Genomic DNA, 18,771 nt, shown 5'->3' with positions numbered 1-18,771 from the left:
TCAGCTGTCCTGTTTTAAGTGCTGGTGGGGGCTTAGACAGCCCCTGGCCACCAGGCCCTGTCCTTTGGGGATGCTCAGGGTGGGCTGCTCGCTCCCTGGACACCTCAAACTCCTCTCCTTGCCCAGAGCTTCATCCTGGCCTGGCTCCAGCTACCCACAGGATTGTACCCATCCAGATTTGGGGTTGCTGAAGGAATAAACATTGGAAAAGTGACATTCCTTGGTCCTCAGTCCCACCTCGTGTATATCCAACCCTGGTTGTGGAGATGTTAAAAACCAGAGAGCTGCAGATAGACAGCACACAAATACCCTTTGTGGGATGCTGGAAAAAAACCCAGACACAGCACCCAAAAAATCCCAAATCCTGCATTTAGGATTCTTGTAGGGCCTGACAGCTAAACAACTGTAAATGTTTAATAAGTTCCAATAATGTGCACCAATTTTGCATGCAATCTCCTTAATTCTACATAGAATCATCCAAGCCTGCAGAGGATTCTCCCCTCTCCCCCAGGGCCTGGGGTCAGATCCCAAATTAGCATCTCCTGATTCTGCTGGTGAGTTTGGGAAGGGACACGATGTGCAGGAGGGAGCGCTCGAGTCGTGCACAGCAGCTCGGGCTGCCGGCACAAGTTTCCCGAGTTCCTGGGACTTCACATCCCACGCCAACAAAAATAAAACAAAGGTGGAATTCTGCCCTTCTCCCCAGCACGTAGCAGGGCACAAATGGCTCCACGTCGAGGGGAGAGGGACGAGCAACTGTGAGGAGTAGCGAGTGCTATATTTAACAGCTGGCGAGGCGCCCAAATTCCTGGAAAATTCTTTTTTTTTTTTTTCCTAGGCTTTGGCTCCAGCTTGCTCTCGTGTAAAACAGCACTGGCACCTAGTGGCTGCTGGATCCAGGCACAGCATCCCAAAAAAGCGTGCAGGGAAGCAGGGAAGGGCTGCTGGTCACTGCCTGCCAGGAGCCACCATGCTGTTACAGAGCAAATAAAAGCAAGTTTTCTACACATAAAATAAGATGAAAATCCCCCAAAAATTGCCCCCTAAATTCTGCCCACTAAACACAAGGTGTTTCACAAGGGGACCTGCTCTAGGGCACAAGGGGCTCTCCAGATATCCTAATTCTGGCTGTCAACACTCCCTCTCCCCTGCTTCCTAAAAATTCTCGTTTGGGGTCAGATGTTCATGGTTTAGAGGGTAAATATGTTCATGAGCAATTCAGCTTGGCTTCCTTAACATGTCCTAAACATGTGGGAAAAAAACCTACTGAAAAAACCCTATTAGTGGGGTGGCTGGAGAGGTTATTAGGGCAGGACATCAGGAGCATCCCCAGGGATTTGATTCCCAGTGATGTTCTTTCAAAGCTCTCTCTTTTTCCTGACTCAGTACTGCAACTGCTTTGAGCTCCTCCGTATGGGGATCTCTGAGACTGATTGCAGCTGCTTGGAAATGAATAATTCATCCTCTCCTACTGATTTTAAAGAGAGGCAAAATTATCTGATTGATGATTCTCTGAAGAATTAAGGAGATTGCATACAAAATTGGTACACATTATTGGAGCTTATTAAACATTTACAGTTGTTTAGCTGTCAGGCCCTACAAGAACCCTAAACCCAGACCTGAAATATGTTTTATTCTCCCTGTGGCCCCTGATTCTACCCCTTGTAGAGGGCAGAGGAGATTTAGGGACTGTGGAGCTGTCCCCAGTTATGGCAGCACTGGTGGGAGGCAGCTCAGGAGGGACCTGCCACCAACACTGGGTCAGGGTGGTCATGGCTTTGTCCAGGCAGCTCTGAAAACCTCGTGGAAAGATCCTCTACATTCCTGGGGACTTTTTTGTGGTGAAACCCTTTCAGCCAACATGCTTGGGCACTGTCCTTGTATCCTGCAGTGGTATTTTCATTCTGTGCCTGGATGAACTCTTTTGTGGGTTGGAGAGGGACCACATACCCTTCTGGTGACCCACCCGTAGGTGACTCTGGGTGGCCTGATGGCCTTGGGTCCTTCCTGATGCTCCAGCAAGGCAGGCTGGGGTCTGCTCAGGGCAGCCTCACCCACAGCTTTAACTCATGAATTCAGTTCTTACCGATTTCCATCTGATTCCCTCCAGGAGAGCCTATTCACCATCAATACACACAGGTTTAATGAGTAAAGAAGAATTTACATCATCATTACAATAAGAATCAGCTGAAATCTGGCCTGGCCAGGACAGAGACCACTTGACTGAGGAGACTCAGCTGCAAGGAAAAGACAAAACTTCCCAGGGAGTCAATCTTTGCACATCAAATGACAACCAGCAGCACTTGAGGGGCAGCAGTGACCAAAAAACCCCTCCCAGAGCATCACGGAATCACCTGGAGTTGGAGAGGACCCACAAGAGCCCAGACACCAAATCTCCTGTTTATTCCTTTAGGGAAGGGGGCCACCTATGGAGCTGTGATTTGAAATGCTGAGGACGAGCCCTCAAAGGGGACAGAGATGACACGAAGGAAGTTGACCCTCTTCTTGTAGTGCCCAAAGTAGCGCAGCCGGTACAGGCCGGGCTCTGTGCCAGCCGGGATGTGCCACTCAATGGTCACGTTGCTCCGGCCACTGGTGCCTTTGCTCCAGTAAAACCTGCAAAACAGGCCCAAAACTGCAGTCAGCAAGGAAATGCAGGTTTCATTGGAGCTCACTGCGTGCCACGACATAAAATAAACTTCCCTGGAGCGTCTTAAAGTCCTCACTGTGCAGGGGCAGAGCTAAACTGAGAGGGTGAACATTCGCTTAAATCACAAAATCTATAATTATTGAGCTCAGGATTTTTGGCACCCATTCCCACATCAAAAGCCCATTTTCGTTTACAGACTCCTTGTGCAAAAGCCTTTCTGTTCAAGCCCCAAAACTCTGCAGAGAATGCTCAGCCTCGAAACCCCACACATCATCTGGACATGAGGGACTTTTCAGCTGGCTCTGAGGGAGCCCTTCTTGGGAAGCTGAGGAAGATTCACCTACAGCTCTGAAAGGTGTCACCAGCCTTGCTGCTTTGTGGATACTTTTCCAGAAGGCTGACATCTCCACCCTTCACTTTTCTTTCTTCTAAACTATTAAAATTTTAAATTTTTTTTGTCTGTTTATTCTGCACAGCACATCTGGCCAGTTTTCCCTGTGAGTTTCTCCTGTTTTCTCTTCATCTTATTCATCCCCCCAGTGTGTCAGAGGGATGGATATAGGCTAGGAGCAAGCTGGACCAGAAACCTTCTGTAATTCCTGCCCTTCCTCCTCCCTTTCCCAAATTTTCAAGCCTCCATTCCCAACTCTGGAGCCAAGGGGAACACAAGTTTTGCCAAACTACCCCCCCAAATATCATCTGGAGAGCATCACCTGCAGGGCCAAGACTAACCTGGGGCTGGGAGCTCTGGAATGAAGCCCTTCAGGTTAGACTGGAATGAGTCCCTGGATTCTGTGGGCCAGGGAAATTGCTCAGGACACCCACCTGGTGTCCCAGGAGGCGTCGTTCAGCACCACACGCCAGCTGCTGGAAATGTTGGAGTATCTCTCCACTGTCAGGAAGTTATGCTCAGTCTGGAACAAAAACAACAGAGTCAGGCAGACACTGAAGGGACAGGCAGGTCCCACCTTCTGTGGGACTTTAAACTGGATAGGGACTCTGCTTCCTCATGCTTTACTGGCAAATGTGGGAATTACTGTTCTATTTTACTGCCAAAGCACAAATTTAAGCTGATAAACAATGCAAAGAATTTATCTGTAGGAAGAAAATAGGCAGTCACAGTGTCCACGCAAGGTGAGTGATAGAATGAATTAAGTGCTTTTCTAATTTCCCTTTGTTTAGTTAAAATAAAGCAGCAGGGTGGTAGGATGGAAATTAGAGGCCAGGTTTGTCCTGGATACCAGCCTGGCCTAACACACACAACTTCAATAATATAAAGAGATCATAAACAGCCCAAATTCACTTTGCTGCCCCAAGAGCTTGCTGGTGGTGTGAATTCCCAAAGAACAGCATTCCCATCTTTCCCTGATCTCCCAGGAAAAAAAAAAAATCCTACCTAAATATCCATTAATCCCTGACATCCCAATTCCAGCAACATTCCATCAATCCCAAACACCCCAATTCCAGCACCATTCCATCATACTTACTGCATTCTCTGCGGAGTTCCTGGGGTTTGCACCCACAAAAGTCACTTCAGCAACTTCTCCCTGGGTGTGAAATTGAGACTTGCATTAAAGGCTGAGCAGCACATTAAGAGCATCCTTTGAAGAGCTCATTTGATGTATTTAAGGGTGGGTTGGTTTTGTGGTGTTTTATTGTGCTTGGTTTGTCGTTGCTGTTGTTTTAAATTATTTATAATTCGACTTGTTGCAGCAGCAGTGGGCAATTTGTGCTTTGAACTGCTGCTCTGGGCCTTGATATTCCACTTGTCCTGTGTGCTGGATGAAGTCCACCACTGCACATAGAAAAGGGAGGAAATGAGGGAGATTTTTCAGAATGCCTCCCTGCCTTGCTGCAGGGAGTAAGGAGACAGCAATGAGGTGAAACTCCTGCTCTGAACATCTTATCTAAATGCTGAGCATCGCAAACAGAACCATTTCTGACACTTTGATTTCATTTCATTTACATTCCACGGCAGAGGCATCAAAGGTGACCTGATTGCTGCTTGTAAAAAAAATCCCTGTAAAATATTTGCCTACTTCATCAACTGCTATTTTATTTTGAAGCAGAAGGGGAAATCTGCTTTGTGCTGAGTGAGGGGCGTTTATTTCCCCCTTTACCCACCCATTTTATTCCCATTCAGTGCATGGGCATGGAAATGCTCTGTCCCTGCCTACCAGAGACACGAAACCTGGTTTGGTCTGAGGGCACCACAACTCACAGGCTTGTGGGGTGAGGGGCAAGAATTTAAAGGCAATTTCTCCAGCAGGTTTTAGGGCTTCCCTGAAGCTCTCACCTCTCGATACTCCTGTCTCACTTCTTCCAGCACATCCCCAAAGGTTTTGCCAGCCGGCGCGCTCTCAACGCTCAGAGAAGGCAGCAGGGTCAGGCTGGTTACGTTGAAAAATGGGGGCTCTGGGCCAGGGGAGAGCTCCTGAGTGCCATTCTGGGAGAGGGAAGATGTGCTTGTTGAACATCCACATGGACAGCCAGGATTCCCTGAGGAACCACAGCTCTGCCTCCCAGCCTCTGCTGGCACACATTGTAGGAATAATAAAGTGAGCGTGAAAGCAAAGCAGAGGAGCACAGATCCAGCTGGAATAATCCCTGCAGGACACCTGCTGCTCCTAAACCCAGCCCAGAACATCCCAGGATATTCCTGCCCACTGTTCCTGCCCATTTTACATGGTCACAGTGGTGATGGGCACTGCCAGGTACACCAAAACCACAGCAGGTTTATTTCCCTTTTGGTAGAAAAGCAGCAACTTCAGGCTGTGCTGAAAGTTTAGAAGTACTGATTTCCTACACTTTGAGCTCCAAAACCACCAGAATTTCTCAAGTGGTGTCAGGGCCCCATTACAGGAATTATTTTCATACCATTTCTCAAGGCGGATTCTGAAGAGAAAGCACAGCAAGTGGCCTCAGTGAGGAACAGCCACCACGACTGATTTAAGATTTAGGTGTCCCCAGCAGCCTGTGGCATGTAGGAAATGCTGCTTACCAGAGCAATAGCCTTGGCCAGGCCCCTGTACAGCTGGATGTAAGCAGAAAGGGTGTGTGGCCCATAAATAGTCGAGGCAGCCTCGTATCGTTGAAGCTGGAAAGGACAAATTTGGGAGAGGAGGGTTGGGAGAGCTCCTGGGTGGTTTGCACACCCCATCCCAGCCAGCTCAGGATCAGCACTGGGTTATTTATTCCCTTTCTGATAAGGAGACAGCCCCAACACCTTGCCAAAGTACTTCTGCTGCAATTTCAGGTTCCTCCTCATTCTCCAACCTGCTGCAAACAGGGAGGGCCTGTTTGCTCTTCCAGTTTTTACCCTCTTTGCTCTTCCAGTTAGCACAGTTTTTACCCTCTTTGCTCTTCCAATAAGCACAGTTTTTACCCTGTTTTAAAGGCCTATGATACAACTTGCCACCCCTCCAACGTTTGGGGTGGGATTCTTTCAACCCCAGTTCTTCCAAACCTTCCCTCCTGGTTCTCCCTGCCCGTTTTGTGGCAAAGGAGAAGAACTCTAAACACACATAATTTCACATGAATGATTAGCCCCTGGAGCCAAAAGGTGAACTCAGTTAGCCAGATTCAACCCCCAGTTTTAACATTTACCTGGTATTCCTCATAGGTGGCGATGTAGTGGGTGTAGACATTGCACAGACCTGCAATCACAACGTTCATCCCTGGTGATCCATGGGAATCAAATTCCTAAGGAAGGAAATAAAACCCTTACCTTGAAACAACTGCTTAATGCACAATTATACTGGGGTTTTTATTGTCATTATTATTTTACCAATATTGTTATTATTGTTATGTTAGTTGGCATTATAATTGTTACTGTACTACTACTACTAGTATTATTATTATTATTATTATTATTATTAAGGACAGAATACAAAGTTATGGTGGAAAGGGGGCTGGATGCCCAGAAACGCAATTTCCCTTTTTTAAGGTCACCTATTCACTCCCCAAAGAAAAAGAGGACAAATGACCTCACATTCCAGTAAATATAGGTTTGTGGTTTTTTTGGAAGCTGATGTCTGTATACTCCTGAAAAAATCAGGGATATAAGTATGACAAAGGCTCAGTGAATCGTGGAGGCAGCATCTGGGATTGGGATTTTATTTCGGCTGCAGCCAGGATGTGTCAATCTAATGGAAAAAATACTTTTGCCTTTTTGTTTATTTTTTTCCCTGCAGTTGTTCTCATGTTGCAGAATTCTGGTAGGGATTAAGGAGCTGAGCCCCTCCATCCCAGAGCCAAACTCCTGCTGGCATCAGTTGTGCCTGGATCCCTGTGGAATTGCCTTAATGGACTGAAACCCGATCAGTTGGTGTTTTGGGGAGGATATTCATTCCTTCTGCCTGTCAGGAAGGAATGAATCAGGAAGCAGATGGAAAATCTGCCTGAAGAAAATGGGAGAAGGAAACATCTGTGGGACACGAGCCCCATGAGCCCAGCTGGGAGGAGAGGAGGGAAGAAGCAGGAGCTGAAGAGAATTCCAGATGTGCTGAGCTCAGGGGAACCTCAGCTACTCACCCTTTGAACAGCTTCCCTCAGCCTGCGTCCAGACATGGTCCTGGGGCATGGAGGGAACAAAGTCAGGCTCCAGAATCATGGAATCACAGATCCACTGAGGTTGGAAAATCCCTGGCAGCCCCTGGAGTCCCAGCTGTGCCCAGTGCCCACCTTGTGCCCAGCCCAGAGCCCTGAGTGCCACCTCCAGCCCTTCCTGGGACACCTGCAGGGCTGGGCACTGCAAAGCTCCCTGGGCAGCCCCTGCCAAGGCCTGAGCACCCTTTGCATGCAGAAATTGCTGCTGCTGTCCCAGCTGAGCCTCCCCTGGCCCAGCCTGAGGTCCTTTCCCCTTGTCCTGTCCCTGTTCCCTGACAGCACAGCCCGATCCCCCCTGGAGTTGGGATCTAAGGCAGGAATTGCTGGCTGGACTTGCAGCACTCACCAGAAATTCCCACAACACTGCCCAACATCCCTTAAAAGCCTCTGTGCTTAAGTTCAACCAAAACACCTCAAAATATTTCACACCCATCACCACAGCCAGGGAGGCACCCTAGGGCAGGGTGGAAATAAAGGTAGAAGAAATAAATCATGATCCTATTTAAATCTGCATCAATAGCACTCAGGACAATTCATCATTGTGGCGTTTGAGGTGCCAAAAACAGAATCAAAGTTAACAAATTCCTTTGGTTTCCCTGAAACTGCATTTTGTTACAACCAAAATGATTCAGGGTGCCTGTGTGCAACTCAGGGTGAGTCTGGGGACAATTCTGAGCCTGCCCCCCTTTCTACCTGCAGGCAGAATTGTTCCAGGAGGTTGGAGGGAAATCTGGCTGCAATAAATGCAGCAGGAGCCAAGGAATACCCACGTGAACTCCCCGGGCACAGCAAGGATTGCCAGGGACCCGATGGCAACAATCTGCACATCCACGATGTCGGGGTGCCAGGGGTGGGGCCAGGTCATCTGAGGGAGAGGAAAAAGGGCATATAAATATTGTGGTTTAGTAGAAAATAAATAATCTGAGGTGTTTTCCTTCCTACAGTCATCATCCAGGCAGATAAACTTTTTAATTTAGTTAAAATTAATTAATTTGTAAATTTAATTTATTTGTAAATTAATTTATATAATATATAAATTATTATATATTATTATATAAATTATATATATTGTTATTATATATTATATATTATTATAAATTATTAAATATACATTATTTTATCTTATTAATATATGTAATATATACAATATATAATGTACGTTATATATTATATTATATATTATATATTATATATTATATATTATATATTATATATTATATATTATATATTATATATTATATATTATATATTATATATTATTAACATAGTATATGTTGTTAAATATTATATATTTTATAGTATAATGTGTATTTATATAAAATTTATTTGTAAATTAATATTTTATAGTATAATGTGTATTTATATAAAATTTATTTGTAAATTAAATTTATTTGTGAAACACGTGAGAAGGTGTTTTACCTTCGTGTGATGTCTGACCATAACAGTCACATAAGGCACAAGTAAATATTATGGGTAAGGCCAAAAAAACCCTAAATAAGGTGTTGCCAGAGGGGCAGGTTTAGGGAAAGCGGGTAAAGAAGGTCAGGGTAGCATTTAGAAACCCCTCACCTGAATGGAAAAAGGAGAGAATTGGGATTGATAAGGGAAAAAATATCCCACTCCAGCAAGCCAAAAAAGGGGCTTTTTATGAGGAGCAATTTGCTGGGGGCAAACCATGAATGACAAAAGCTTGTGAAGCACATCAGAAGCAGGAGGGCTGCCAGAGCATCCCTCACCCTAAAATGTGCAAAAGCCCTAAGAATAAACTGTAATTCACTCCCAGTAACACCATCCTGCATGGAGGAGGAGGCTGGGAGGAGCTGGGGCCTCTTTTGGGGACAGCTGAGGTGAGGAGCTGATGGAACACGAAGTGACAGCAGGGAAGCTTTTAACGAGGCTGGTGAAAGGAATAACAATGAATTTCCTTACCCAGATGGCCTCGTGTAAGTGCTCTGAAGAGCCCTGGACATGATCCCTCTGCACAGCAGCAGCATCTGCCTCAGTGCCAAGGGAGCATCAGGTGGGAAAAGGGGCAGCAATTTCCAGTTAGAGTTGTAAAGCAGAGCTCAGAAAACACCAAGCCATGCCCTGAGCATGGGGATGGGCTGGGATCAGGGGAGCAGCAGATCCCATGCAGCCCGTGCTCCATCCTTGCTCTTCAGCAGGCATCCCAGAGCTCCCTGACAAAGCCATGAGGGATTGGGATCCCTGATCCCAGCCCAGTGATCCCTGCACCCTCCACGGGTGTGTCCTTACCTCTCCTGTGTTGAAGAGAATGGGCTTGGGTTGGTGGCAGGCTTTGGTTTCGTTCGAGGGCTCTCCCAGCAGCTGGTCCCGGATCTGATCCCAAAACGGGTCCCCTTCCACTGAGCCTTGAGGGGGAAACACCTTTAAACTCTGTTCCTCAGCTGCCCCAGCAGCTCTCAGACACTCCCTGCTCCCAGGGAAGGAGGACAAATGAGCAGGACAGCTCCAAACCAGCTCTTTCTTCTCCCTATTCCCCATCCCCTTTCTCTCCTTCCTTTGGCCGTATCCTTTTCCCAAATGGCCACAGACAAACCTGCAAGGTTTGTTTGGTTTCCTCCACCTTCCCAATTTGGATGCTGTGAAGTGACTGCAGGGCTGTCAGTCCATCTGGGGGATGCCCCACTGGGATTCGCCCCAAATTACCTTGCGTGAAGTTTAAAGCTCCCACTCCGTCAATGGTCCCGGCAGCAAAGCTGTGCCCCAGGGCTGGTTTACAGGTCTGGACCTAAATCAGGAGGGGAGAGGAAAAGGAAAAAGAGACATTTTCCCTCACTGTGTCAGGTGTTGATGCAGGAAAAAATGGGAGAAAGCCCATTTTCCCTCCTGCTTTCAGGTGCTGCTGGAGGAACAGGGATTTTCCTGCTGCTCTCACCGTGTGTGTGGCGTTGAGCTCCACGGACACGTTGGTCATGTTCACCCACTGGTGGGCTGAGCTCAGGGGTCCTGTCACCTCCTGGGAGGCCTTTTCATACAGCTCCTAAGGGACACACGAGGTGGAAAAAAATCCCTGTGGGACAAGCGGTCAGGAACAGCCCTATGGATATTTGCTCATGTTAATGCGTGGCCACATTTTTCTTCACAGAGAAAAGCAAGGCACAATTCTTCCCGAGAATATTTCTGAGATTCACATTGAACCTCAGAGAAAGGAAAAGCAATTCTTATCTCATTTGCTGTGCCTGTGTTTGTGCAGAAGTAGAATGCAATATGGAGATTGTTTACCCAGAGTGACGGGGTTTTGTTTGCTTGTGTGTGTTGGGACTGTGGAGTGACATTCACAAGATTCTGTGCAGTTGTTGTGTGCAGAGTTGAGTGCTTGGCAGGTTCAGTTTAGATATAATGTAATATAGTGTAATATCATATAGAATAATATAGTATCATAAAGTAATTAATTAGCCTTCTGATAAGATGGAGTCAGATGCATCATTCTCTCCCCCCATCAAGGGTTGCCTGTAAATTCTGTATTAATGCAAATCTCTAATTCCCAAAGTCCCTTTATTTCTGTCACCTGCAAGCTCTCCCTGTCTCAGGGAGGGAGGACACTTCTCTTTTACAGCTCAAACATGCCCCTATTGCAGCAGGATGGCAACTCCCTTCCCCTGGTTGCATTTCTCACATCTTAGACCAAGCAGAAAAAAATCTTTCTTGTGAGAAAGCAGAAGTTTTGCTCTACTCACTGCCTCGAAGTGCTGCAGGTATTTACTACACTCCTGACAGCTGGCCCACAAGTGTTGTGTGGTGGTGCCGCCTCTGAGCTCACCCAGGAGGATTTTCCCCATCATGATGCCTTTGAGATGAATGGGAGGGACGGGGAGAGGATAACAGGGGACATCCTTATCATATCCCAGTGAGGAATGCTGAGATCAAAACCCCAAACCAGCATTTTCAAATGACAACACCTGCAAGGATATAGCTAAATAAAAGTATGTGTTTTAAGTCTAAATTCATGTTAAAGTATGCTTTTTAGGTCTAAATTCAGGTTTCCAATCAGATGTGTTCTACCTGAGGACATTTTTTCCTACCATTAAGATTTCCTACACTGTCCTAACAAATTCCAGGCTCTGAGGTCCTCTTGATTCCACAGCAGGCAGAGACATCACCAGCTGGTTGCAGAGCTCATTTACCCAATAAAAACAAAACCAAGGAACTTTAGAGTGATTTAAATCTACAAACATTCACCAAAGCAGGTACAAGATAGATACAATAAGAAATGTAGGAGATTGAAGATAGAATATGGAATATAGGAGATAGAATATGGAATATCCAGAGGGGAGAGATCCATCAAGCTGCTCAAATGAGTATGAATTCCTGTGGTAGCAGCACTCACACACACTCAGAAAGCAAAACATCCCTTACCTTTGCTTTCAAGTAGATGTTTTGCCCTATAATCCTGGTGCTCTCAAACATATCCTTCCCGGGCCCCTTGGCCATGCACATGGATGCCTGTTGGGAAATCTGTGCTGTGATCAGTGATTATGGAGAGAGCATCTGGCACTGCCAGGCTGTGGGAACTGAGGGCTTCTTGCAGGCCCCATCAGAATAAGCCACAAGTAGCTACACCCAAGTTAAATTTGGGGTGAACAACCAGAAAATCAGGTGCGCAGGGGACAAAGCGCGGTAAATTCCTGGAATGGCACCCAGGACAAGCCAAAAAGAGGGGATTTTTTACTTTTTAGTGCCCTCCCCGTGGCCAGTGGTGAAGCAGAGGGGGGGACAGGTGGGACACACTCACCCCTCCGATGGGACAGGTGCTCTGGGGGTTGTCACACGACTCGCCCGTGTTGGCGCAGAAGGGGCCCCGTGTGTTGGGCGACACATCTCCCAGGTTGGACGAGGCAAAGGCGGCCACAAAAGGGCCCTGCCAAGGACAGAGGAGCCAAGCAGGACTCTGGATTATTCCCAAAGTCACTGGGAGCTCTGGGATGGGGGTTCAGGCACATCCCAGGAGGAGCAGGGGAGGATTGGATGCACACGGTGCCATTTCAGGGAGAGCTTCACACCACCTTGGTGTGCAGTGTTTCCTCCTCCTCCTCCTCTTCCACCTCAGCTCTTCCCCAGCTTCTCATGTTGCTGATCAGATGTTTATGGGTCATTGGAGCACCTGGCACAGGAGGTTTTTCCCTTCCAGGCCCTCACCATGACTGATTTATGGAGTGAGAGCTATTGGAGCTGACTGCCGGGGCACTTCAAGGCTTGAACACTTCCAGGGATGGGGCAACCACAGCCTCCCCAGATTTTAACCAAAATAAATGTGATTTATTCCTCAAGTCTGAATTACTGCCACTGATTGCTAGCTTGGAAAGTAAAGAACACACCTTCCAATATCCCTTCTGAAAAAGGAAATAAATCAAAGCATTCCCCACAGTCCTTGTGTTCCTGTGCGTCCCTGCTCTCCCATCTGACCCCTCCCCATCCCAACCCTGTTTCCCCCATTCCTCTGGGTGTTCCCACCTCTCCAGGGAGCATTCCCTTGTTCTTCTCCTGCTCAAACAGGTAGGAGGCATAGCCCACATTGTCACTGTTCACCAGGTGGTTGGAGTTGTTCATGCTCACTGGGTGCACGGCAAACCAGCTGAGGAGGGGTCAAAATTGAAATTAAAGTGAAGTTTAAAAAGGGAAACTATTCTGTTCACTCAGTGCAGCAGCAATTGACCTACTGAATTTCAATCCTATTGAATTTTCCTATTCCAAATTTGTGGGAATTTTCTTTGGGAGAATACACACAGAGTCTCGTGGTGCTTAGGGATGGATTAACAAGAGAGGAATATTCCCATCCTGTCCCTTCCTAACCAGGGGGGCTGTAACAATCCACACCTTGACACCACAAGAATTTGTCACTGTCATTATCAGGGCCACCAAGAGCTCCTTCAGACCCGAACTGACTCTTGCAATAACCCATAAATTCTATTTTGCAGAGATTTTTATATTCAAAGGAACCAGGAGGAGTCAGTGATGTTTAAAAAAAAGGGGGGAAAACAGAACACCTTAATTCCTACAAAAAATAATGAGGGTATGGAGAAAAACCTGCTGCTCTGCTGGTCAGTACCTGATGAGGCCTAGCTCATGTCCTTCCACATCCACCATCTTCAGCAGCACCATCTCTTTATCCGTGTTGGATGAATACCTGGATGGGAGCAAAGCAGGGAAATCCCATCAGAGTCAGGGCCGTGCTCTGATGCTCTGCAGGTTAAATCCCCTCTAGGATGAACAAGGATGTGAAAAGGTCATTCCAGGTACCACCAGCACACAGCAAGGCCTTGGAGAAGCACCTGGAACCAGGTGGGAAGGTGAGGGGAGAGCTGTGGCTGTCACTGTCCCCAGGACTGCTCCTCCAGGGAATGGAGAGAACACAAGGTCCCATCCTTGACCAATTCCTCATGCTTGGAGAGGGCAGCTACAGCTTTCAAGCCCTTTTCAAGCAGTTAATTTTTTTTCTCCTGCCCAGGGAGGTTTTACCTGTTCCGCTCGGACTGCGGGTTGGCGAGGTAGGAGAAGGGGCTCCTGTTGATCTGGCTGTTTTCTACTGTGCCTCTGTTTATGAAGAGCCTTCCTTTCTTCATGTTCTCATGGGCAATATCTATGCTCTGCAAAGCAGCAAGACACTCACTATCAGCCTGTGGGAGGTTATCTGGAAAAACTTTCTTTCCCTCCCTGTCCATCCCCAACCCTTTCTTGGAATCTGGGGGTGCTTGTTTGGGATTTTTTTCCTAAACTCATCTAAAATTCTTGAAAATTACATTTTTAAACTACCAACAGCTGTCTCTGAAGAAAGGGTTGGGTGCAAAGCTCCTGCTTTTTGAGCTGCAAACAAGCAGGCCCACCTCAAAGCAGGCTGTGCCTCCCCAAACACCACAGCCAGAGCTGCGCTGGGCACCAACACCCTGAAATGAGTGACACTGACCTTGACAATGCCATTCACGATGGACTTGAGGGTTGGCTGGACGAGTCCCCTGCTGGTGATCCAGAACAGGGTGTACTGGAAGTACCCCCCGGGCCCCGAGTGGGTGTGGGTGCCGCTGAGGATGACGTTGTCCTGCCGGTACAGCTCGCCGTACTTGCTGCGCAGCTGCTTCAGCACCTGGGCAGGAGAAAGTGCTCCTAAAAACCCCTTCTTGTGCTCAAACATCCATCCATCCATCCATCCCCCTCCTCACCCTTCTCCTTCTGCCTGGCGCAACAACGAGCTGGTAGCTGTTGGCTTGGCAGGAGGCTCAAAACAGGAATATCTGATGAAAGACCTTTATATCCAACCCAGAGTGCATCCCAGATCATCCCAGGAGGATCCACAGTCCTCCAGCACCTCCCTATCCTTGTCACTGCTTTGTAATGAAGGGATGGGACTGTTTTGGGGCTAAGAACCATTTATTGCTCAGATAAACATCAGTCTCAGAGGCTGTGAGGTTTTAGAGGAGCAAGCACTTGGCCATAGCTCAAAGTAGTCAGAAGTTTCTTCATTACAAGGCAACATAAAACTTTCTAACCCAATGGACAGATGCCACAAGGTTTATTTTTCTTTTCTAACCTACCACCTTTACTTCACTTTTGCCCAATGGCCTTCTGCCACACTTATATGCTTCTATTATAACTTCTAAACTCTCAGCTCACTCTATACAACCACACCCCTACATTATAAACCCTTCACCATCTTATCAATGCAGTTTTCTACATTACAAACCCTCCACCATCTTATCAGTGCAGTTTTCTACATTATAAACCCTTCACCATCTTATCAGTGCAGTTTTTCACTTACTTAAGGCATATTCTTACTTACAACTATGGAAACACAAGTTTATGGTTTTTCTGCTTAATATCTGTGTGTTTTATTTTTTACATCAATCCAAACTTCTCCCAAGGCTGCAGATCAAACCCTTCACTGTCTGTGGAAGTTCCTATTTTTCTGATTCCCATCCTTCTTGCTGCACTAGAGGCACCGTGATAGTTGTGGTTCCAATGACCTCCTGGTAATCCCCCCACTAGCAGAAGAGCGAGCAAAGCCCAGCCTCATTTTCTGAGCTCTTTTTGAGCAGAGACACCATCCCAGGGAGATCCCAGGGATTGCTGCCAGCCCTCCCCTGCAGCCCCCGGTACCTCCAGCCTGACTCTCTGCGACACCATGCCGATGTCGGCGCTGACGAAGACGACGCGTTGCGAGCCCTGGGGCTCTGCCACGATGAAGGCTCGGCTGTAGAGGCGGGACAGGAGCCCCCCGCCCACCTGCTCGGGGTTGGCATAGCCCATCTGCAAGAGAGGAGCTCGCTGGGCATTTCTGTGGGTCACAGGGACTCTGAGACACGTACGAGTCTCCTTTCCCAGCCCGGTGGTCGAAGGAGGAGTCAGGATCCCTCTGTTCTCATTCTCGAGGTTGTTTTATTGTTTCTTATCTATAAAATTCTGCCTCTGGCCTGCTGAGGTCTGTCCAGCAGGTCAGACAGAGGCACACTGCCTGCCCTCAGAGGAGACGTTGTCTTTTATACTAAAAACTATGTGTACATTATTTACCATAATTTCCCAATACCCATCACCTATGCTAGACAGTGAGTTTCTACCTTAAACCAATCCAAAAGTGCCACCATCACCCAGAACATGGGTGGGAAGAAGAAAGAAGGACAGGGATCACCCAAATTCCTCTATCTTGGGACCCCAAGCTCCCATTCTAAAAACCCCAAAAATTCATTTTTCACCCCGTGATAAACTAACTATTATTCTACTTAAACTCTCCTGACTTGTAATCCTTCATATAAAGGTGGTAATTTGCCCCATGGGTCAAAATCAAAGGTGTCTTGGGCTCTGTGCCAAGGTCTCAGAGCCCCCTGGCAGGGGCTGGAGCCATCCAGGACAGCCAGAGGGGTGTCCTGAGTTCTGACAGAGCTCCATCATAAATATTGAGCCATTTATTCCTCTGCTTTTTCTGTGGGGTCATTCAACAACTCCAAGCTTGCCCTGCATTCCATGGAATGGTTGGGCTTGGAAGGGGCCTTAAAGCCCATCTCCTCCCAACTTCCCACCAGCCCACATTGCTCCAAACCTCAAGGAAATTTCAACTTATATGTGGAGCCAATGCACATTTGGCAAGGCAGAGGCTCTAAACGAGAAATCCTGCCCACAAAACACTCTCAAAAGGATGAAAAATCAGTGTTTCACTAAACACCCCAACTCACCAGAGGCACCTGTGCCACAGGCCCCGTGCAATCAGCTCTGCCAACACCCACCAAGTACTTTGCCTCCTCTGCTATGTTGTCGATGCAATCTGTGAGAACATCAAATGGCAGATCAGGGAACACACCAGCAGCACAGCTGGGCACAGAGGAGGCCAAAGGGCTCTGGCTGAGTGCTCTGAGGGGATCTCTCAATGTGCAGAGGCTGTGAAGGCCCTGGGGTGGCAGGGCAGGCACGAGGAACCACCCAGGGATCTCTCCAGAGGGCTGTGTCTGATGGGGGGACATAACCCCAGAACCAGCACAGAACCAGCCCAGCACTCCCAGTTAAACCCTCCCAGCCCACCAGTACCACGCAGGAACCAGGTCCAGACGCTGTCTGACACAGCCAATTCAGCTCAGCTGTGGTAAGAAAAAGGGATGGTGTGTCTGGAGCTGTTGGGAAAGGACTAGAGAAGAGAGACATCCAACACATCCTGTGTCCAGTGCTGGTGCCCTGGTCTTCCCCCAAAAAACCACAGCAGAGCCAGCTGAAGCTCAGAGCTGGGAAAAGCAGCTCTGAGCAGTGATTTCCAGGCAAATGGTGAGGAAAATTTCTCCCAAAGGAGATCACATCTCACCCCAACCACCAGGAAGGTGCAGGAATCCTTCCAGGATAGGCAAACCCATGGAAGAAAAGCCATGGATGGCTATCAAATCATAATCAATCAGAAAAGCTATCTGCATGGCAGGAAATCCCAGAGCCACAGATCACTGCAAGCTGAGATAACACTGTGGGAAAACATGAAATATTTCTGCGTGCTTGCCCTGTTCCCACAGCCCTGCCCAGGCAGCTGCTTCGGGATCAGGGGATGCTCCTTCTTCCCAGCCTGGCCTTTCACTTGAAACGCAGGAGAAGGGAAACACGCTGGCCACAGGCTGATGCCACTTCTGTCATTTAAAATGGCACCAGCCAACTGAGCCACCACCCCTTTAGAAATACCCTTCCTCCTCCTCCGAGAGCTCTGACACAGAGGAGAATCACTTGTGCAAAGCCTAAAAACATGAAGTTTTGAGTCCCAAATGTGAATTACATCCAATTTGAGATCAAAGTCTGGAAGCTGGAAGGTCTCACTGATGGGATGTTGAGTCCAGCTCCTGATACCCTTGGTGCCTGAGCCTGGGGATGGGGTTGGAGGCATCAGGGGGCTGTGATGGGGCTGTAAATGCCCTTGGTCAAATCCTGGGAGTGAGGGGCTCTCAGCAGGCCCAGAGAGGGAAGGGAGGATGGAAGGAAGGGATGGATCCCTGCAAACAACCCCAGCCCACCCCCAGGGCTGTGCATCCATGCCCAGAGCGCTGCTGCTGCGCTTGGGTGGAGGGTCCATGAGCACAGTGGTGGTGACAGCTCAGCAGTGACCTGGAGACCTCCTCCTGTCCCCCTGTCACTGAAATCCTGCCCTGGGCACCCCTGGAACACAGGGCTCGGGTAGCTGCACTTGCCATTGGTGTTTCTGGTGAGGAAGTGCAGGACCAGCAGCGCCACGGTGAGGGAGATCATCAGCACCAGGCACACGATCAGGATCAGCTCCAGCCTGGAGAAGGAGCACCTGGACCTCTTCCCAGCCATGGTGGGGCCGCTGTGGGAGCAGAAGGGAGCCCGTGGGATATCCCAGTGAGGGGCACATCCCAGGCAGAGCTCACATCCACCCTCACAGGGCTGTTTGTTGTTGTGGTGGTGTGAGGGTCCCCAGGACGAGGGGAGAGAATTTGGCTCCAAGTTCTCAGAAGGTTGATTTATATTATATTATATTATATTATATTATATTATATTATATTACTACATTATATCATATTACTACATTATATCATATTACTACATTATATCATATTACTACATTACATTACTACATTACATTATATTACTATGTTACTATATTACATCACTATATTATATACACAGTATATATATACTATATATACAGTAATATAGTAATATTACTATATTACTGTATTACATTACTATATTATACTATTATATTATATTACATTATAATACTACATTATATTACTCTATTACTATAATACATCACTATATTATATTACTATCTTACGTCACTATATTATTATATTACATCACTGTATTATTATATTACATTACTATATTATTACATTACATGATATTCTGAAACTATACTAAAGAGAAAGGAAGGATCCAGACAGAAGGCTTGCAAAGAATGAATAATAAAAACTTGTGACTGACCAGAGTCTGACACAGCTGGACTGGGATTGGTCGTTAATTAAAAACAATTCACATGGAACCAATCAAAGATGCACCTGTTGGTGAACAACCTC

At 47.3% G+C, this 18,771-nt stretch overlaps 1 protein-coding gene across 2 annotated transcripts; it reads right to left on the bottom strand.

Moving 5' to 3' along the window:
* Positions 1–2,033: 2,033 nt before the first annotated feature.
* LOC102064891 (neutral ceramidase) lies at positions 2,034–18,101 on the bottom strand. 2 transcript variants are annotated; one of them, XM_026798403.2, is made up of 20 exons: positions 17,920–18,101; positions 16,441–16,529; positions 15,371–15,520; positions 14,184–14,360; positions 13,739–13,866; positions 13,329–13,406; positions 12,734–12,854; positions 12,015–12,140; positions 11,639–11,725; positions 10,158–10,262; positions 9,929–10,010; positions 9,515–9,630; positions 8,029–8,123; positions 7,184–7,223; positions 6,257–6,352; positions 5,652–5,747; positions 4,947–5,096; positions 4,138–4,197; positions 3,476–3,564; positions 2,034–2,616 (listed from the first exon to the last, which is right to left on the bottom strand). In XM_026798403.2, the coding sequence occupies exons 1-20, from the start codon at positions 18,044–18,046 to the stop codon at positions 2,427–2,429; spliced, it is 2,202 nt and encodes a 733-aa protein (XP_026654204.2). In that variant the 5' UTR covers positions 18,047–18,101; the 3' UTR covers positions 2,034–2,426. The 2 variants fall into 2 exon arrangements, with proteins under 2 accessions (XP_026654204.2, XP_074400640.1); XM_074544539.1 differs by lacking the exon at positions 17,920–18,101 and having other exon boundaries at positions 2,036–2,616; positions 16,441–16,524.
* Between the last annotated feature and the right edge of the window lie 670 nt (positions 18,102–18,771).

Source organism: Zonotrichia albicollis, chromosome 7, assembly GCF_047830755.1.
Source record: "Zonotrichia albicollis isolate bZonAlb1 chromosome 7, bZonAlb1.hap1, whole genome shotgun sequence".
NCBI lineage: Eukaryota > Metazoa > Chordata > Aves > Passeriformes > Passerellidae > Zonotrichia > Zonotrichia albicollis.
Note: the sequence above shows the minus strand (reverse complement) of the source record. Positions and strands in the feature narration are given on the sequence as shown.